At 32.4% G+C, this 21,318-nt stretch overlaps 3 protein-coding genes and 1 pseudogene across 4 annotated transcripts; 2 read left to right on the top strand and 2 right to left on the bottom strand.

The window, feature by feature from the left end:
* Positions 1–5,222, bottom strand: LOC110702406 (annotated as a pseudogene).
* A 2,086-nt stretch (positions 5,223–7,308) lies between these two features.
* LOC110702401 lies at positions 7,309–13,451 on the top strand. The gene is made up of 11 exons (XM_021880098.1): positions 7,309–7,487; positions 7,886–7,906; positions 8,722–8,794; positions 9,550–9,785; positions 10,353–10,566; positions 10,741–11,025; positions 11,125–11,286; positions 11,587–11,748; positions 11,880–12,036; positions 12,587–12,769; positions 13,327–13,451. Exons 1-11 carry the CDS (start codon positions 7,309–7,311, stop codon positions 13,449–13,451), a joined length of 1,797 nt encoding a protein of 598 aa, XP_021735790.1.
* A 355-nt stretch (positions 13,452–13,806) lies between these two features.
* LOC110702405 lies at positions 13,807–16,236 on the top strand. Its single transcript, XM_021880105.1, has 7 exons — positions 13,807–13,860; positions 14,041–14,205; positions 14,514–14,694; positions 14,818–14,946; positions 15,216–15,359; positions 15,486–15,689; positions 15,980–16,236. The coding sequence occupies exons 2-7, from the start codon at positions 14,105–14,107 to the stop codon at positions 16,106–16,108; spliced, it is 888 nt and encodes a 295-aa protein (XP_021735797.1). The 5' UTR covers positions 13,807–13,860; positions 14,041–14,104; the 3' UTR covers positions 16,109–16,236.
* Positions 16,237–17,033: 797 nt separating this feature from the next.
* Positions 17,034–20,135, bottom strand: LOC110702404 (protein FAR1-RELATED SEQUENCE 5-like). 2 transcript variants are annotated; one of them, XM_021880104.1, is made up of 4 exons: positions 20,003–20,135; positions 18,863–19,426; positions 17,599–18,599; positions 17,034–17,116 (listed from the first exon to the last, which is right to left on the bottom strand). In XM_021880104.1, the coding sequence occupies exons 1-3, from the start codon at positions 20,035–20,037 to the stop codon at positions 17,603–17,605; spliced, it is 1,596 nt and encodes a 531-aa protein (XP_021735796.1). In that variant the 5' UTR covers positions 20,038–20,135; the 3' UTR covers positions 17,034–17,116; positions 17,599–17,602. The 2 variants fall into 2 exon arrangements, with proteins under 2 accessions (XP_021735796.1, XP_021735795.1); XM_021880103.1 differs by lacking the exon at positions 17,034–17,116 and having other exon boundaries at positions 17,517–18,599.
* Positions 20,136–21,318: the final 1,183 nt, after the last annotated feature.

Raw genomic sequence — 21,318 nt, 5'->3', positions numbered from 1 at the left:
GGGTTGCCTTGCTTTAAGACTTGTGTGTTGATTTAAGCCTTTATAGATATTGTGCTTGCCTTGTTTTAAAGCTCCCCACCAAACCAAGAGACTCTCAAAGACGCCTACATCCTTGTCGGTTCCGCTTGTGCCCGCTTCGATGTATCGGCCGTCACAAGCCCCGACCCTGCACTCGTTACTAATGATTGCCTCATTGAGATACCTTTGGTCCGTGTTGATGTGTGCCCACGAACCTCTCTCACTCTAGGCTTGCGTTCTTGTTTCTAAAAGATAAGAGCGCGCCGCACGATCCGGTGTCAAACCACTCGGACCGTGACACTTAGCCTCTAATTTAGCTATAAACATGGTAACTAAATATTCTCAAGGAAATCGAAATATACTGAATAATATTTACACTTATCTTAACACACCCCACAGTCGAAGTGGGAGGTGGACGGACACTGAGACTGTCCCTAAAATCATGAAAGAGTACTCGTGGGAGACCCTTTGTAAAGATGTCCGCAATCTTATAACGAGACGGCACATGAAGAACACAAACTTCACCACGGGCAACCTTCTCACGAACAAAATGAATATCCATCTCAATGTTTTTTGTTCGTTGATGCTGAACAGGGTTGCCGGACAAATAAATAGCACTCACATTGTCACAATATACAAGCGTAGCCTTTTTAACCTGACAATGCAACTCGAGAAGAAGGTTTCGAAGCCAACATGACATGGAAACGACATTAGCTACGCCCCGATACTCGGCCTCTGCACTAAATTTTGACAATGTAGGTTGTCGCTTAGACGACCAAGAAACCAAGTTATCACCCAAAAATACACAATAACCAGACATTGAGCGCCTCGTATCAAGACATCCACCCCAATCTGCATCAGTGTATGAGACTAGAGTGGAGAAAGAATAGGGATACAAGTGAAGACCGTAGTCCAAAGTACCCTTAACATACCGAATAACCCGCTTAAGAGCGGATATGTGATCAACCTACGGATCATGCATATGAAGGCACACTTGTTGGACGGCATAGGATATATCCATCCGTGTGAATGTAAGATATTGCAGAGCCCCTTGCAAGACTCCTATATAGAGTAGGATCATCAAAAGTAGTACTAGAGGTAGCACTAACCTTCGAGTTTGTGTCCACCGAAGTGGGAGATGGCTTACAAGTGGACATACCGGCACGCTCAGTTATTTCCTCTGCATACTTTCGTCGTGAAAGGAACATACCACCCTTGTGCCTAGTGACAACAATACTAAGTAAATAATTAAGAGGACAAAGATCTTTCATAGCAAATTCGGAACTAAGAAGAACCATGATGGAACGTCGGAGAGTATCTGAAGAGGCTGTAAGAATAATGTCATCAACATATAATAAAAGATAAGCCATTTCAGACCCTCTTTTGAAAATGAATAAGGAGTTGTCCATCGTACTGTTGGTGAAACCAATAGATAAAACAAAATCTGCAAAACGCTTATACCAAGCGCGGGGAGCCTGCTTAAGTCCATATAAAGACTTACACAGAAGACATACATAATCAGGATGAGTGCGATCCCTGTAACCCAAAGGATGATGCATATATACCTTCTCTTGAAGCTCACCATGCAAAAAAGCATTTTTGACATCCAACTGATGATTGGACCATGCCTTAGAAAGAGAAAGACCGAGGACAGTACGGATGGTTGCCGGTTTGGTAACCGGACTAAATGTCTCCCCACAATCAATGCCAACCTGCTGAGTTTTGCCATCACCTACGTACAAGTGGCTCTCAAACACACCATTAGATTTAATTTTATGAGTAAAAATCCACATAGACCGAATAACATTAACATCAGGTGGACGAGGCACCAACTCTCACGTTTAATAAGAGCATCATATTCATCATCCATGACCATTTTCCAATTAGGGTCACATAACGTAGTGCCTCAACCGGATTACGAGGAATAGGAGACCTCGACACAGTGGTATGCAAAGAGTGTTGTGAATACTTGGGATTGGGTTTAAAAATCTCATTTTTACTCCTTGTAACAATACTGGGCTGCTATTGGAAAATGGGTGTGGGGTTGGTAAGTGGGCCAGAATGTGTTTCAGCCTGGTGGGTGAGGGAGAAGAACTAGGCTGGTTGGTGATTGGGCTGGACGGTGGGAGAGGGCCCAAGATTATGTGGGGTTTGGCTCGCCAAATGTGGCTGGGCCGTGGGAGATGTGGGTTGGGTATTTGGGGCCTACTGTGATGCATAATGATGTAGAACATTTAGATGTAACCATCATCAAGGAAATTGTAAGCGTCAGCAGTAGGTTCATATAATTTTGCAAAAGGGAATTTGTACTCATCAAATACAACATGGCCACATATAATGATTTTATTAGTCGATAAATCAAAACACTTATAGCCACGGTGGTTCGTAGGCAATCCCAAAAACACACAAGGGGTAGATCTAGGTTGAAGCTTATTAATTGTAGTAGAAGGAATAAGAGGATAGCACAAACAACCAAAAACCCGTAAATGAGAATAAGATGGAGCCCTTTTGTAAAGAACCTCAAGAGGAGATTTATGCCCCAAAAGCTTACTTGGAAGAATATTGGGAAGATATGTAGCCATTTGTAATGCATGATGCCAAAAAGAAGAGGAAAGAGAAGCATGAGCAAGAAGAGTACGAGTGACATTATTTATGGTCCGAATTTTTCTTTCGGCTTTCCCATTTTGAGATGAAGTATATGGGCAAGATAATCGGAAAGACATCACATGAGCCTTACAAAAATCCCAAAAAGAATTATTATCAAACTCCCGGCCATTATCACATTGGACATTTTTAATATGTCGTTGAAATTGGGTGAGAATATGTGTTTTGAAATTCATGAAAGTATCATACACATCCGATTTTCGGGATATGGGAAAAGTCCACAAAAAATTCGAGAAATCATCCAAAATAACAATATAATATTTATGACCCAAAGAACTCAAAATAGGAGAATACCACAAATCACTATAAATAATGTCAAAAGGCATAATAGTACTCGACAAAAATGAAGAAAATGGCAATTTAATATGTTTTCCAAGAACATAAGAACCACAAATACTAGAACTTGAACAACTAGTACAATCAATGCTATTATTTTTCCTAAGAGCATCTAAGATAGGAGCCCCCGGATGACCCAAGCGATTATGACATAGCTTAGGAGTGATGGCAGTAAAGGTGGATGGATTAGCTTGATTGTTAAGAGTGGTGGTGATAGGGTATAAATCGCCTTGACTATTACACCTCATTATTGGCATCCCCGTCCGAAAATCCTTCACAGAAAACCCAAACGGATCAAATTCGACTGACACAAAATTATCATTAGTAAACTTACGAACAAAGATCAGATTTTTGATGAGTTTGGGTGCATGTAGGACATTTTTCGAGGAAAGGGGAGGGTAAACTAGAAGTACCATAGCCAACAATCGGAATAGTGTTACCATTACAAACAACAATGCCATTATTAGGATGATTGATCAAATAAAATAAGACGAGAAATTACCGGAAGAGGACGTCATGTGAGATGTTGCTCCGGTATCCATATACCAAGAAGGGTCCGGTTAAACAAGTGACATTGTGTGCATGGCAGCTTCAAGATCAGTTGGTGTAGGTTGTCCAAGTTGTGAAGCTGCATAAGCCTGTTGGTAATTCGGTGGCCTAGGATCCAGAATGCTAGGAGATGAGGCCCGTTGCTACTGCTGTTGTGGCCTAGCCCAACCTTGATTGGGGTAAGGGCAAGGTGGAATGGGCCAGGCCCCATTTGACAACCCCCATGGGCCATATGGCTGCTGCCAATACGGGGGAACAGGGGACTGTCGTTGCTGCTGCGGTTGGGAGCCACGACCTCTGGTTTGCTGTTGTTGTCCCTTTCCAGACTTGCTCCCCCCACCTGAACCGCGGCTGCCACCTGCATCGCTGGTGCCGTTGTTGTGCCGGCCATCGGTGTTTTTCCGACCAGAATTTTTCCTTTTCGAACTTCCTGTATTTTCAGAATTTTGTGGGGAATCCGAATAAGATGATGCCACCATGGCCGATTCTGTAGCAGCCTCCTTGGCCATGCTTGTCTCCTCAAGAATGAGCATGGACCGAGCTTTATAGAAGGGGGAAGCGGGTTGCTCTGCCGAATTAACGTGCCAACACCACTATAAGCCTTTGTAAGGCCTCCAACCAATTGCAATACCACTCTACTATCCGACACCGGAGCACCGACGTTCTTCAACTGATGAGCCAAGGATTTCTGGCGTTGACAGTATGAGGAGGCATTAGGAAAGCCTTCCATTGACGTGGTGGAAAATTCCTGTTCAAGAGAAACAGAGTGGGAATTCTCATTGTCTTGAAATATGTCACGCAATCTATTCCAAGCTTCCATCACCGTAGCATCGGGCTCAATAATGGTGGTCAAAAGATCATTAGAGATGGTAGAGTATATCCACGAAATAACTGTGGCGTCCAAAGTCCAAAGTCGACCATCGTTCTATCTCCTCGTCAGTGGAGGGTGGAGGCTTCTCCTTGCCCTTGGCCGGAGCAATGATATGGTGTAGGACTTTGTGAGAACGTGCGTGAACTTTGAAGAGTTCCACCCAAGTCGAGTATTGAGCATTATCCATTTGTAGAACAACGGGAATGTTACTCTTGATATTAGAGACAGTGAAACGGGATGGAAAGAGGATTTGTCTGACATCGTGAGGATTGCCGGAGAATAGAAGAAGATGACGGAAAAATTGTTGGATTTGGGCGGAAATAGGTTCGAGCGGAAACGAGAGAAATAAACCCTAGCTAACTGATACCATGAAAAAGGACCATCTCAACCAAAATCTTAAGATGATGGTTGAGGTTCAGGAATATGTTGTATACTCTATCACTCCTCCTCACATGAAAGGCCCTTTGGGCTTGAAATGTGGATGCAACACAGTCCCTCTCATATACCCGACGCAAATTAATTCCATCTTTAAAAGAGGGGTGGATGAGATTCGAACCCGTGACCTCTATGTCACGTTAGCCGCTAATTTAGTTGTAAACTTGGTAACTAAATATTCTTAAGGCTAAATACAATGAAACCGAAATATACAGAATAATATTTACACTTATCTTAACATTCTTGCAAAAATAAAATTGGTTATAAAGATGCTTTATAGCAAAATTTCCTAAAAAAAATGAAAATTTTGTTTATCAAAAACAATATGGAATGCCTAAAAAAAAAAAAATTGAAATGTAAATAATAAATCAATTCCATAAATCAAGAAATATAAATAACAAATCAATCTCTTAACTCAACAAGAGAACCATTTTGATTTTTTTTTTTTTTTGTTTTTTTTTGGTTCGTGTACTTTGTATTTGTACACAATGTTTTTTCTGCGTTTTTATAAATATTGTATTTTGACCGGGTGTATGATGAAATTTTCAAAATAAAGTCCAAGAATAAGAAGCAAGCATACCTCCAAAACCAGTGATGGCCACAACAGAAATGCTGTTATTGGTGACAATGTCAGTATCCCGGGAAGGGTTGCACAATTTGTGTACCAAAGAATCAACATCAGTAACCCTGCCAACGAACTTGGACATATCTACATACCGTCGAACCTGTTGCAGAGGATTTTCTTCAGCGGCACCTTGATTCATGGTATTGTTTGTTGGAGCTGAGTCGAAAACCTGACGGAGTTTGCTAATGGTTTCAGCTTCTTTCAAGGCTTTCTAAATGTTGGTATTGATCCTACCAATCCACTTGCCAATCTTACGCCGAAATAAGACCCGTTTCAAAGGCCAAAAGACCCGTTTCCTTTGTGACTTTTTTTTCATGACAACTTCACGCTGCTTCTCATAAGCCAACACATCCAACATATTATCCACATCATATATAATGTTGACGACATTTCTCATCCACGGTTCTACTGGGTCTCTACTACTAGTATCATTATTAGTAGCAGTCTTGTTGAGCACATAGTTTGAGAGTACATCGACCTTGGGCTGGAGCTCTTTGAGATCTTCTCTGAAGCCCCGCCACATGAGTTCGATCTCCCCCTTAAACCGACTCACCATAACCTCAATCATGGGTTTCATAGCCTCAACCAAAAGCGATTCAGCCATTCTTTTTGTTTTTTGTTTTTTTTTTCAAGGAAAGGAATTGTTTTACCCTCAAGGTACCACAATGTATGATTAGATAAACACTCTGAATTGTAAAATGGATGAGAAAATGTCCATACTCACTCAGTATAAATAAAAGTCCAAACAACGTCCATCATGTCTGAATGCCATCATTTTCCATGTGGGATGTTCCCCATGACACAATAATGTCCATAATTGTACAACGTTGTAGACTTTTCAACACTCACTTTCCCGCAATTATGAAGTTATACATTCGTACTCATAAATTTATAGTACACAGTACTACCTGTATACGAAAACAAGTATATATATATATATATATATATATATATATATATATATATATATATATATATATATATATATATATATATATATATATATATATATATATATATATATAGGGGAGGGATCCGGTAAGAACCCCTCCTTATATAAGAACCCTAGTTATATAAGAACCAATCTCAGCCGTAGGATTAAGGTAATTTAGACGGTTAAGATTAAAAAACGTATTTTTCCTCATACCCCCTACGGCCCTACCACCCGATCAAAATTTTCTCTCTCCTCTAACTTTCTCTCTCTTCGTGCTCATCTCATTCTCTTTTGCAAACCCCCAAAAATCTCCATAGAAATTGCAATTTGAAGGATTTTCGACTCAGGTATGTTTTTTTTTTCGATTTTGTTCAAATTTCCATGAACTTAGCATGTTGTTCAAGTAGATTTTGCGATTTTTCGGTTTGCTTTTTGCGATTTTATGTTTTCCGATTTTTTGATTTGATTTTGCGTTTTTTTTTTTCGATTTTGTTCAAATTTCCATGAACTTAGCATGTTGTTCAAGTACATTTTGCGATTTATTGTTTTGATTTTTGCGATTTTATGTTTTCCGACTATTTGATTTGATTTTGCGATTTCGTGATTTGATATTTGCGTTTTTATGTTTTTTTAGTTCGATTTTTCGATGATTTTTTCGATTTTAATGGTTTTTCTGTTTTCGATTTTTATGGTTTTTTTGATTTGTTTTTGATATTTCGTGAGTTGATATTTGCGTTTTTTTTAAAATGTCTGCTAAATGCTCGATTTCGTTAGTAAGCGAAATTATAGCTATGAATATGAATGTCCAGTATTTCTTAAAATCACTGTTTTTTTTCTTGTTGATGGATATGTATCTGGTATTTGTTGTTGATGGATATGTGTGATAACACTCTTCCGTCAATGTTATTTAATGGCTTGAAATCGACTTTGAGTTTGATGAGTAGTGAGTCTGAGTCATCTTTTGGATTACCAATGGACACAATACGAGTGACCGGGATTGCTGTACATGTTGCCTTGATTTGGTGGCTATTGTTGTCATTGAGAGGAGAAGCCATGTTTGTATGAAGATTTTGTTGCATATGGTGGTATGGATGGTGGCTATTGTTGTCATATGGTGGTATGAAGATTAATGAGCAAGCATAGCTTGAACAACTTGGCATTACTTATTCTGCTTGCATCAATTAGTTAGGGGTTGAACAAATTGGTGATGTTGGTGCGATTGCCCCTGTTTGTAGGGGTTGTAGTGTGGTGGTTGATTTATGCAGCAGCAGCTAATTGGTTAGGGGTTGTTGGTAGTGAACTTGTGATTGCAGGGCTGAAAATAAACTTTAGAACATAGGTAGAAAAATTTGGAACATAGGAAAAAATTATAACATAGGTTGAAAATATGAGGCTTATAACTTGGTACCTAATAGGTGGGCTAACTGATTTTGAACACTGGATATGCAAGTAGGTGGGCTAACTGTCCAACTGGGTAATGGGTATACACTTTTATTAGTCTAGCAGACTTATAACTTGGTACCTAATAAGCTTCATAGAAAATATGAGTGGTAGCATAGATTATTGTACTCTGAATTAAAAGGAAAGCTATAGAACTTGTTGAAAACTGTTAGTTTTGTTAAATTTAACTGATTTTGAATCCTGTAGAAATTGTGAATCAAAGATTGCATATCCAGTGAAGTGATAGTTTTCTGGGTGATAGTTTGTACTCTGAATATTCTGCTTGATTGCCAAAAATCCTTCAATCAAGCAGTCAAGTGATAGTTTTCTGGGTGATAGTTTTCCAGTCAAGATTATATAGAAAAGTGAACTAAATATAGCTTTGTTATACTCTTATATAGAGTAAAGATTTTTAATATAGCAGCAAACTAATATTATTTAGGTAACCAATACAAATGTAGATCTTCATAACATATATAATAAGCAATATAATGCAAGGCCTTGATGAATTCACAAGAAGAATGCTCTATGATTTACATAATGAGATAAGAATTATAGTAGTTGAAAATAAAACAGGAAAATGAACAAGAAATTACCGGTTAAACCTTGAAAAAAATCGCATTAAATTGCTAGAAACTACCAGTAGGTTGTCTAAATTTGCAAGACCAAAAGCTAACCTCTGCATACAATTAAGGAAGAGTAATACCTTTTCTGGTACATATGAGTTTCTAAACTCTTTTTTAGCATGTTCTAAACTATTTTTCAGCATATTTTAAATCATTCCTATGTTCAAAAATATAATAATAATGTTGGAATGTTACTAATGTTTTTTATTTCTTAAAATTGCAGCAAAATGCAAGGCCAAAATGAAGAAAAATCAGAAGGAGGAGTTACTAATATACAAGAAGAAGAAATTACTTATGTAAGAAAAAGGTAACTAAACTAATGTTCTAAACTTTACCTATTATGTTTTAAATTTTTTTCTAAAGTTTTTCATTATGTTCTAAAGTTTTCCCTTAAGTTCTAAAGATTTGTATTATGTTCTAAAGTTTTCCATTATGTTCTAAAGTTTTCCATTATGTTCTAAAGTTTTCTCTTATGTTCTGAAGATTTGTATTATGTTCTAAAATGTATCCATTATAGTTTATGTTTATCTTATCCCTTTATATTTGCACTCTATTTAATGTTAATAATATTCTAATTATTTTTGATTGTTTTTAAAGGAAAGTTGAAAACGTTGAAGCGGAAGTAATTGATAGATCGGAATTTGAGAAGCATATTGAAAGTAAAAGTGTTGCTATAAGACATAGAAAACTTCCAACAAGGCTTCAACCACCTCGAAAATTGCAAAAAAAGAAAGGAAGAGAAAAAGATCAAGAAGAAGGAAAAGATCAAAAAGAAGAAGAGGGTAATAATGTAGAGGATGATGACAAGAATAATGATAGTAAAGATGATGGTGAGGATGATAATAAGGGTGATGTAAAGATGAAAGAGAAAGATGAAAAAGAGGAGATGGAAGATGATAGTGAGGAGGAACAAAAAATCAATAAAAAAAATCAAACTCAGGTAATAATACTCTTTAATCTTTACAATCTTTATTTTTATGTTCTAAAGTGCACGCTTATGTTCTAATTTTGCTTATCTATGTTCTAATTATGTTTATCTATTCATGGTGAGGATGTGAAGAAGAAGAAAAGAAAGATTGAAAAAGAAGAAGATGGTGAGGATGTCCAAGTAGTAGAAGCTAATGAGCAAGATAAACTAGTTAAGAGGCAACCTTATCAAAGAGTACCTCCTACTCAATTCATGAAGGATGTGTTGATAAATCTTTCGGAAAAACAAAAGCAAGCTATTCGGAACATTGGTTTTGGAGGCTTTTTGGAATTGGATTTACCAATCCATATTAATTCTACGTAAGTAGTAGAATGTTATGTTCTAAAATCATATTCTAAAATCATAAGTATTATCAATGTTATGTTCAAAATTATGATTTGTCATGTTTGAATTGCTATACACTAATGTTCTAAATTATAAGATTATGTTCTAAATTAGTTATGCTCTAAATTTTGTGCATATGTTCTAAATAATATGATTATGTTCGAAATTAGCTATGTTCTAAATTATGTGCATATGTTGTAAATTGTATGATTATGTTCTACATTATGTGCATATGTTCTAAATAATATGATTATGTTGTAAATTACTTATGTTTTAAAGTTACTTCTTGTATTCTAAAATTATGAACTCTCATGTTTGAATTGCTATACACTAATGTTCTAAATTAATTTTTTGTTATGTTCTAATGTATGTTTATTATGTTCTAAAATAGACTTTTTTTATTATATAATGTTCTAAATTATGTTCAAAAGTTTAAATATTATACTAAATGTTTTAATCTTCTATGTTCTAAAGGTTGACTATTATATTCTAAATATAGCTGTATTGTGCTTTAAATCTTACATTTTTCATTATAATTCTAGGTTGACAGAAAACTTGGTTACGAATTTTGACACGGAGAGATGTTGTTTGATGTTACCAAAGACAAAACAAGAAATCTTTTTGGAGGCAATTGATGTTCATTTGGCTTATGGGTTGCCATTGGGAGGCAAAAGGATTGAGCAACCAAATGATGAGTCAAATCTGAAATGGAGCAAGTTTCTAAAAGCTTGGAGAAGCAAGTTTGGCCTCAAAAAAGTATGATGATATAATGTGGTTATGTTTTAAATTTTATGTTCTAAAGTATGAATTTTATGTTATAAATTGTATGTTTTAAAGTGCTTTGCTTATGTTCTAAAGTGTTTTTTGCTTTAAAATAGATCTATTATCTCCATAGGTTTTAATTTATATGTTTTTTTTTACCTCTAAAAGGGAAGTCCAACCAACAAGAGATTGATTGACAGAATTCAAGAATTGAAGAAGGAAAAATCAGTTTCTGATGAATTTCTTTGGAACTTTGTGGTATGTGTTGTCAATTGTTGCATTCGATCAACAAACAACCCACAACTATACATTAAATTCTTGTATAGTTGTATGGATGTAAAAAAAATTGCTGAATTGGATTGGTGCACATTTGTGATTGAGCACTTGAAAGATTCTGTAAGTGTATGGAAGAAGGGAAATTCTTACTTTACAGGTCCTTTACCTTTTCTAATGGTAAGTTTTAAATTCTTACCATTATGTATATATATTATTCTTGTTATGTTGAAAATGTGTGAAAAATATTCTAATTAATTCTTAACATGTACTAAATAGGTATTCTATTTTGATCGTCTACAAAGAGGAGGGTTAGAAAAACCAAGAAAATGTCCACTAATTTCGGTGTGGACAAAGGAAAGGATTCAAGTGAGATATAAGTTTGAAAAAGATCATGGATTTGGATATGGAAAACTCTTGGAAAGAATGGAATCAATTGTGGTATGATATTTGTATATGTTTATGTTTAAACACTACACTTTATGTTGTTGTTTTCTAAATTTTATAATTTATATACTAGAAGGCACCAAAAGGAAAAAAGAGACAACCAAAACAAAAGGAAAAAGAGAAGAGAATGGAAAAATCATCAATAGGTTCTAGTTCTACAACTTCTCGAAATGACATGATGGTATGATTTAGTTTATATTGTAAATTATATTTTATGCTCCATTTAATCCTTTTCTGTTAAATTATCCATGTTATGTCCTTTATGTTCTGAAATATTTTTGTGTTCTAATGAAGGGCTTTTTGAGCAAATTTGGAGATTTGGCAAAAACACTTGCCTCGAATGTTAAAGAGATGTATGGCATGTTAGAACAAGCAAAAGATCTTTTTGTTGAGGAAGAAACAACAGGAAAAATGCAACATCTCATAGACAACATATGGTGCAAGTACACAACAAAGGTATTATAATTATGTTCTAAAGTATTTTCTGGTTGTGTTCTAAAGTATTTTCAGCTTATGTTCTAAAGTATAATAAATTTATATAAATATTATGCATATTATGTTCTAAATTATAATTTCTTATTTTATAGACATTCGTGAACCAAGAAGAAAAGAAAAGCCCTTCTATACTCAGCCAAGATCAACATGTCTTCGATGAACCGGCATTTATTGAAGAATTGGATATGGTTATGGATAAGGCATGGAAGAAATTCGAGGAAACAAGGTCACCAAAGTCACCGACAGTTGGTAATTTCACATGTACATGCTTAATTTCCAAATTATACTTATGTTCTATATTAGATGCTTATGTTTTAAAGTACTTTTTTATGTTCTAAAACATGCGCTTAAATCACATGCTTATGTTCTAAATTATATGATTATGTTCTAAATTAGTTATGTTCTAAATTAGTTATGTACTAAATTAGTTATGTTCTAATTGTTAAGCAGATTTGAGATCAAAGGAAGAGGAAAAAGATAAGAACAAAGAAGAGAGAAATGAAGAGAATAAAGAAAAAAACTTGTTGATTCCCTCACCAGTAGTTGGTAATTTCACATTATTTTCAAATTCATTTTTTATGTACTAATATTTACTAGATATGTTCTAATATTACTTCTTATGCTCTAAATTTTTTCTGGTTATGCTTTAAAGTTAATTCTTAATTTTTTATATTCTAACTATTTCTAGGTTGTCTCCTAATTGTATATATTTCTTATGTTCTAAAGTTACTTTTTATTTTCTAATTATTTTTTGCTATTTGCTATAATACTTAATTTTTATGGTGTAATTGCTATGAAGATTTGGGATCAAAAGAAGAAGAAAAAGAGCAGTACAGAAAAGAGAGAAACGAGGAGGAAAAAATTGAGAAGAAAGAGAAAAGGAATGAGGAGTCACCAAAAACCCCAATTCCTCCAAAAAAGAAGCAACCTTTTGATATAACTCCTCCAAGTTTCAAGTTATTGACCCCCTCACCAGCAGTTGGTAGTTTTACATTATTTTCAAACTTTTTTCTTTTGAAATAATATTACTAGATTTGTTTTAAAATTACTTCTTATGTTATAAATTTTTTCTGTTATGTTCTAAAGTTATTTCTGATGTTCTAAATTTTTTCTAAATCAGATGCTTATGTTTTAAACTACTTTCTTATGTTCTAAATTATGTGCATATGCTCTAAATTATATGATTATGTACTAAATTATGTGCATATGCTCTAATAATATGATTATGTTCTAAATTATGTGCATATGTTCTAAATAATATGATTATGTTCTAAATTAGTTATGCTCTAAATTATGTGCATATTTTCTAAATAATATGATTATGTTCTAAATTAGTTATGCTCTAAATTATGTGCATATTTTCTAAATAATATGATTATGTTTGAAATTAGTTATGCTCTAAATTATGTGCATATGTTCTAAATTGTATGATTATGTTCTAAATTATGTGCATATGTTCTAAATAATATAATTATGTTGTAAATTAGTTATGTTCTAAAGTTACTTCTTGTGTTCTAAATTTTTCTGGTTATATTCTAGTTATTTCTAATGTTCTAAATTTTTTCCAACTATTTCTATGTTGTGTCCTTATTGTTTCTACTTATGGTTTGATGTCCCAGAAAATCAAGAAGATAATGAAGCAGAACTCACTTACGAAGAAGTGACAGCAAATGTTCTAAATTGTGCTTTTCTAAATCCAGATCATCCACCTACATTGGATGAAGAGGAGAAGCAAGAAGAGGAAAAAGAGGAGAAGAAAGAAGAGGAAAAAGAGGAGAAGAAAGAAGAAAAGGAGAAGAAGAAAGAAGAGGAAAAAGAAGAGAAGCAAGAGGAGAAGAAAGAAGAAAAGGGGAAGAAGAAAGAGGAGGAAAAAAAGGAGATCCAAGAGGAGAAGAGAGAAGAAAAGGGGAAGAAGAAAAAGGAGGAAAAAGAGGAGATCCAAGAGGAGAAGAGAGAAGAAAAGGGGAAGAAGAAAAAGGAGGAAAAAGAGGAGAATCAAGAGGAGAAGAAAGAAAATGAAGGAAGCAAGAATGAAGAGAAGAACAAAGAAGAAAAAAATGAGAACAAGAAAGGGTAATCATTTTGTAAACTTTAAAACAAATGTTGGTTATGGTTTAGTTAAATTTTAATTTAGAACTTGGTAATAATAAATTTTGGTTTGATTTGGTTATGGTTTTTGTTATCAATAAATTTTCGTTTGATTTAGTTATGGTTTTTGTTATCTATGTGATATTTTTTAATTGAATTAAGTAGGAAACAAGGAGAAGAAAAAGGAGAAGAAAAGACACGGAAAAAAAGAGGAAAGGATAAGCTTCCAATGTACTTGCGTTCACCTTTCATGGTTGAACATGAAAAACTTTTCAAGAATGTGGACAATAGAAAGGTAGCTGAGTATGCGTTTGCTCAAGGAGATAATAAGTAAGACTTTAAAACTTTAAAATTATATGCTTATGTTCGAAGCTATATGCTTATGTTCTAAGCTATATGCTTATGATCTAAGCTATAAATTATGTTCTAAACTTCATTCTTATGTTCTAAACTGCGTGTTCTAAGCTACGAGATTATGTTATAAAGTACATGGGTAAAACTATATGCTTATGTTCTAAAATAGGTACTTATGTTCTAAACTATATTCTTATGTTTTAAATTATGTGTTTATGTTCTAAACTACATGCTTATGTTCTAAACTACATGCTTATGTTCTGATTTTAATGTTCTGATTTTAGGGAGCTTTTGTATGCTGATAACATGGGGACAACGATTACGAGAGATGAGATTCATAGTCTCATAGAAGATAAGCACATGTTGAACAATGTTGTGGATGCTTATGTTTGCCTATTGAATTTTGAAAATAAAAGACGTGGTGTAGACAAGAAGAGTAGATTCTTTTTCAGTACTGAATGCTATGTATGTTTTCGAACTTAAAATTATAACTATGTTCTAAGAGTAGATTCTTTTTGTTTCTCATATAGATTATACTATGCACCTATGTTCTAATTACTTATGTTTTAATTTCTTTTTCTTTTTCAGCTCATACGTTGTACAGAAAAATACTTCAAATCAAATGAAAGGCAAGATGATAGAATGAAGGCTTTGTTTGATAGAATGCAACAAGAAATGACAACGACCGAAGTAACAAGCTTCAAAAGCATTCAATTGGTAATTTGGTATCTTATTATGTTGTACTTTTTTCTTATTATATGTTCTAATTATTGGTTTTGTTTATGTTCTAATTATTTTTATCTATGTTTTAAAGTATCTACTTATGTTCTAAACTACTTATTTATCTTCTAAACTACTTACTTATGTTCTAAACTACATGTTATAAAAATTATATGCTTGTGTTCTAATCTATATGCTTATGTTCTAAAATGCATGCTTATGTTCTAATTTTGCTTATCTATGTTCTAATTCTGTTTATCTATTAGGTTTTCTTCCCGGTCGTTTTACCAGATCACTACTATTTGCTGTGTGTCAACTTTGTGGAAGGAACATTTGATTTGATTGACAACAGATTTCTTCCACCAAATATTCCTTTTCACAATAAATATGGAAATTACCATAGATTAATGGTAAGACATCAAGTTTACATTTTTTTAATTATACTTTTGTTCTAACTTTTGCCTTATATGTTCTACAGTTTTTCTTTATGTTCTAAAGTTTACCTTATATGTTCTAAAGTTTATCCAATTTTTCAGTTGAATGCATTTGCTGATTTCGTTCACTCAATTGACTCAAATATAAAGAGTGACTTTGTATCCTCCTTCAAAACAAGAAACTTGAGTATGTCATGGAAGAGCAATAACAACAAACATGATTGTGGAGTGTTCCTGTTGAAGCACATGGAAACATATGAAGGAGAATCTGTAAAACAATGGAATTCGGGACTAGAATTAGACAATGTAAGTTTAAAACATAAGATACATGTTTTAAATTAGTTTCGTTTATGGTTTTGGTGTTATGGTTTTAGTGTTGTGGTTTGGTTTGGTTATTGTTTAGATATATTATGGTTTATTATATTTATTTATACTTATATGCTAAATTATATTCATGTTCTAAATTATATGCTTATGTTCTAAAGTATTTCTGTTTATGTTCTAAAAGTTACTCTTTTTTTTTTTTTTTTGCAGTTTGACCAAATGTTTATGTTTATGTTCTAAAAGTTACTCTTTTTTTTTTTTTTTTTTTGCAGTTTGACCAAATGAAAAAATTAAGAGTGGAGTATTGTGGGAAGATAATAACAGCAGAAGTAAATGAAGAACGGAACAAAGTGATTAGGAGATCAAAAAAGTGGTCAAAGGAGAACAAAATGGATATATGATTGTTAAGATCTTAAGTTTATATTTGTAGAGAGATATTTGCAAAGAATATAACAGTAATTTTTTATGTTCTATGTATTTACCTGTTACAAGAAATATATTGTTGAATCATATTAAATGCTAAAATTTTAATATAAAATATATCATATAAACTTATATGCTAAATTATATTCATGTTCTAAATTATATGGGTATGTTCTAAAGTATTTTTGATTATGTTTTAATAATTATATGCTTATAAAGTTAGGATATTAGAATATATTATTATATATTAATTTTGACTTAAAACTTAAAGTGTAGAACATTAGAACATAAGAAAATTAAAAAAAAGTAACAAGAAATGACAACAGCCAAAGTAACAAGATTCCAAAGCATTCAATTGGTAACTTGATTCTAATTATATCTTATTATGTTGTACTTTTTTCTTATTACATGTCCAAATTATTGATTTTGCTAATCTTCTAATTATTTTTATCTATGTTCTAAAGTATTTGCTTATGTTCTAAACTGGCTGCTTCTAATCCATTACTTTTGCTTTATTTTTCCTTTTGAATACAATGCATACACTCTTTAGTGCATATCTAAGAAGGCATATGTAAATCAATGTTAAGAAACTTGAATAAATAAAAGTTGATTAAAGCAAGATTCAACTAAATGTTGTTTAATAAAGGTATCTAAAATGCTTGTACTATCATTACTCGTAGTTCAAATTGACTTAATAAAACAACTTATAATTACGAAAAGGGGGGAAGATGAAAAGACAGGAGATGTTATAAAACATTATAATCAACTTTAATTAACATAAAAATTGATAAGAAAAACACTAGTAGAGATACTCTGAATAATAATTGGACAAAAAAGAAATAAAAATATATTGTTTCTAAAAGTAAATAAATTGAGTTCTTATATTTTAAGAATTACATGAATAATATTTTACGTGCTAGTAAATGAGATATTGTTTCTAAATATATAACATCTCATGCAACTGGATTAATAGTATATTCACCAACCTGTAAAGAAAAAAAAATAAAACAATATTAGAACATAAGCACATAATTTAGCATTAAAAAATGTTATAACATGCCATTTCTATTAGTTTAGAACACATGATATTATATAGAGTAAAAACTTTAGAACATTTAAAGAAACCTTTAAAACATATAAAGAAAACTTTAGAACATATAAAGAAAATATTTTGAACATAAAGAGAAAAGTTAAAATATAAAGGAAAACTTTAGAACAAAATGAATAACTTTATATTCTAAACATTAGAGCATATTAAATTACACTAAAACAGAAAGAATAAACATTAGAACATAGAGAAAACACTTTAGAACATAGAAAAGTAACTTTAGAACAAAGAGAAAACACTTTAGAACATATTGAATTACTTTAGAACATATATGAATAACTTTATGTTCTAAACTTGCTTAAAACATAATTACTTTAGAACAAAATAAATATAAGAAAATTAAAAATAAAGTTTACTTACAATATCACTTGACTTTTCCAGGGCAATTACGACTATCATGATAACCAAGCTCCCCACATGCTCTACATAATCTCTTCTTCTTTTGACTTTGTTCAATAGACTTTTCTCTGTCACTCTTCATTCTTTTGTCACTATTTGGAACATGAACCTCATTTGGAACATGGACATCATTTGGAACATGGACATCATTTGGAACATTTACCTGATTTGGAACATGAACCTGATTTGGAACATGGACATCATTTGGAACATTGACCTGATTTGGAACATGAACCCCCGTGCCTTTGTTCTTCGAAATTTTAGGAGGTTTGATTAAAACATTAGAAGGTAGACTAGCTCCAATAAGCATTTCAATGTCTTTAACTTTGCTCGAAAGATTGTTGCTTCCATTTGTTTTCTTCTGTTCCAAATCTGCCCTCATGGCTCGAAGTTTTTTGACAAGATCACTAAGATCATCTTCATTGTTTTGCACTAAACTCACACAAGCATGAATTTCAGACCACAAATCATTTAATAACATTTTCTTATCTACTGCATTAATACATTCCTCCAACACATTACCCTCTAAATCAAAAATGGGCTTCTTATAAGCCATTGTACACCATCTATTTAGAATGTAGGCCTTGGGAATTTTTTCTAACATCCTTGCCTTCCACACCCAAATCATATGCCTACAAGGCACACCATCACGTTCAAATTTTTTACAAAAACACTTGGTATCAAAGGTAGTTGGATCAAAAACAACATCAAAAGTCCTCCTTCTAGTTCCTTCCCTCAAATTGAAAATGTAAAGCTCATTGTCCTTCTTCATCTCCTCAACACCACAATTAAAACATCCAATTTCAAGCTCATATTGAAATTCATAGAAAATTGTTGTTGTAAACAATTCAGAAGCATCTTTCTCTAAAGGAATTGGAGTCTTACACTCCGGACGCTTATTCTTCGAATCATTATCCATTTTATTTTGAGTGTGCCTTTGAGCATCCAATGCACATTCAAACCTATAGAAAATAGAAATTTACTTTAAAACATAGAAGATAATTGTAGAACATAGAGTGAATTACATTAGAACATATAAATATACATGACATGTTTATTATGATCTAAATATTATTAAAACATAAAGAGAAAAAGAAAACATAAAAGAGAATTATAAAATAAATAGTAAAACTATAAAGCATAAAAAGAAAACTTTAGAGCATACAAGGAAAACTTTAGAACATAAAGAGTAACTTTAGAACATATATAGACAATTACTTATTACCTCATGTAGAACTCAATCAAAGTGAGATGGGGATTTGTGAACATAGTGAAAAAATTATTTTCACTTTCTGATCTAGATGTGGTTCTCATAATGCCACCCAAAAATAAATCTCTGAAATACGCTGGAATCCACATATCACGTATGTTGTACATGTATGTCAACCATTCATGATCGTTCAAATGGAATTCTGAAATAACTTTGTTCCACTTTTCTTCAAATTCTGCCGGCTCAATCTCTAAATGCCAAACACATGAACACAGTTTTTTCAAGAAATCAGTGTCTTGGGCAATCGCCCGACCTACTTTTTCAGGCACCTTTTTCATAATATGCCACATACAAAACCTATGTTCTGTAGTTTGAAAAACATTACGAACAGCAACTTTCATTGCAGGGTCTTGATCGGTAATCAAACACACAGGCTCGTTATTTCCCATTGCTTTAAGAAAAGTTTTGAAAACCCATTCAAAAGATGATATATCCTCATGAGCTACAAAAGAAGCCGCAAAAGTAACACATTTTTTATGATGATCAACTCCAGTAAATGGACCAAAGATCATATTATATCTGTAACATACACAAATTATTTATGCAGAAAATAGAGGTAAACTTTAGAACATAGAGGTAAATTGTAGAACATAGAGGTATACTTTAGAACATTAAGGATAAACTTTAGAGGATAGTAATTTAATTTAATTATTAAACGTGGCAGTAATATAGTTGTTTTAAAACATAATGAATTACTCTAAAACATAAACACTAAACTAAAAATATACAATGTAGTTTTAAAAACTTATAAGTAAACTTTAGAACATATAGACATAATGTTTAGAACATGATGGATATTAGTTTAGAACACAAAGAATAAAGTGTAAAACACAAAAGCATAATGTTTAAAGCATAAAAGCATGATGGATATATTTTAAAGCATAAGGTAGAACATTAGCAATATATGTTTAGAACATAAGGCATACATAGTTTAGAACATAAAGAATATTTGTTTAGAACATCAAAACATGATGGATATTTGTTTAGGAACACAAGGCATGATATTTAGAATATAAGAACATATGTTTAAAAAATTAATATGTAAAAGTAAAATATTAATTACATTATGAAAGAAATTTATATTTAAAACATCACCTGTTTGTTTTGAATGTGGTATCAAAAGAAACCATATCACCAAAAAGTGCATAATTTTTTCGACAGATTGGATCAGCCCATAAAGCTCTACAAAGTCTATCTTCTTCATCAACATCATAGGAAAAAAAAATGCACTCCAGAGCAATTTCTTATTTTGAAAATTATCCACAAACATTTGGGCATCTGATCCATCAATAAAAGCCTTCAAATCTCTATAAAAATTTTTGAAATCTTGTTTAGATGCACCAACATTATCATGTGATCCAGCTAATTCTTTCATCATAGTATAAGACCTCACAGGACCAACATTTACCTGTTAGAAAAAAAAAAATATTACTAAGATTAAGAATTAACTTTAGAACATAGTAAATCAAAACAAAAAAAAACATTATTTAGTACATAAAAATAAATCACCTTTGAATTATCAACAATCAACTTTTTATGCATAATATGCATTTTTCTATTATCCTTCTGAAATTTTGCACAACTTGGAGTATATAAAGGATGATTATGTTCTTCTTTGAAATGAGTTACAACATACTTTCCAGCATCATATCTCATACATATGTGAGCATTGCATCCTACACGAGTGACTAAACGTTTCCTAGTAATACGAACTTTTCCTTCTTCATAAACTGTTTGTTGAGCAATAGGTTTTCTTATTGCCCTAAAACCTTCCTTATTGCAAACTCCATATTGAAAAGCAATTATATCTTTGTTATTCTTCTTCCTTTTAGTAGTAGATTTCCTAGAAGTAAACCCAGCGGCATTTGCATATGCTTTATAAAAACTAAGACCCTCTTCAGGATCTTTAAATATCATCCCCAAACTAGGTTTTAACTCCTCGGGAACACTTGGAATCCATTCCTTAGTGGTACCACCAGGGCTAAATGATCCAACAACCTCTAGAGTACGATAAATATCACCAACTGCATTAGAACATGAAAGTAAACATTAGAACATAAAAATAAACTTTATAATATAAAGAGAAAGATACATAAAAAACTTTAGAACATACAGAGAAAACTTTAGAACATCAAAGATAAACTTTATAACATCAAGGATAAACTTTAGAACATATAAAATCAGGGACATACTTATAACATAGTGAATTACTTTATAACATACATAATAAAATTTACAATAAAGTGAAAAAATTAAACTAGAAGGTTAACTTTAGAACATACAATGAAAGTAAACATTAGAACATAAAAAGTAAAATTTAAAATTAGAAGGTAAACTTTAGAACATAGAATGAAAGTTTTACAATATAAAGAGAGAGATATATAGAAAACTTTAGAACATACAGAGAAAAC

This window comes from Chenopodium quinoa, unplaced genomic scaffold (assembly GCF_001683475.1).
Source record: "Chenopodium quinoa cultivar QQ74 unplaced genomic scaffold, ASM168347v1, whole genome shotgun sequence".
Classification (NCBI taxonomy): Eukaryota; Viridiplantae; Streptophyta; class Magnoliopsida; order Caryophyllales; family Amaranthaceae; genus Chenopodium; species Chenopodium quinoa.
The sequence above is the reverse complement of the archived record's forward strand: the minus strand, read 5'-3'. Positions and strand labels throughout refer to the sequence as shown.

Bases quoted from the DNA above. Each gene is read 5' to 3' on its own strand.
- LOC110702401 (XM_021880098.1), top strand. From the start codon at position 7,309: ATGTGTGATAACACTCTTCCGTCAATGTTATTTAATGGCTTGAAATCG. The intron at 9,786-10,352 runs GTAAGTAGTAGA...TTATAATTCTAG, and splicing joins CCAATCCATATTAATTCTAC to GTTGACAGAAAACTTGGTTA. The intron at 12,770-13,326 runs GTAGTTTTACAT...GTTATATTCTAG, and splicing joins GACCCCCTCACCAGCAGTTG to TTATTTCTAATGTTCTAAAT.
- LOC110702405 (XM_021880105.1), top strand. From the start codon at position 14,105: ATGTACTTGCGTTCACCTTTCATGGTTGAACATGAAAAACTTTTCAAG. The intron at 14,947-15,215 runs GTAATTTGGTAT...TTTATCTATTAG, and splicing joins GCTTCAAAAGCATTCAATTG to GTTTTCTTCCCGGTCGTTTT. The intron at 15,690-15,979 runs GTAAGTTTAAAA...TTTTTTTTGCAG, and splicing joins CGGGACTAGAATTAGACAAT to TTTGACCAAATGAAAAAATT.
- LOC110702404 (XM_021880104.1), bottom strand. From the start codon at position 20,037: ATGGTTTCTTTTGATACCACATTCAAAACAAACAG. The intron at 19,427-20,002 runs GTGATGTTTTAA...TGTATGTTACAG, and splicing joins ACCACATTCAAAACAAACAG to ATATAATATGATCTTTGGTC. The intron at 18,600-18,862 runs GTAATAAGTAAT...TATTTTCTATAG, and splicing joins TTGATTGAGTTCTACATGAG to GTTTGAATGTGCATTGGATG.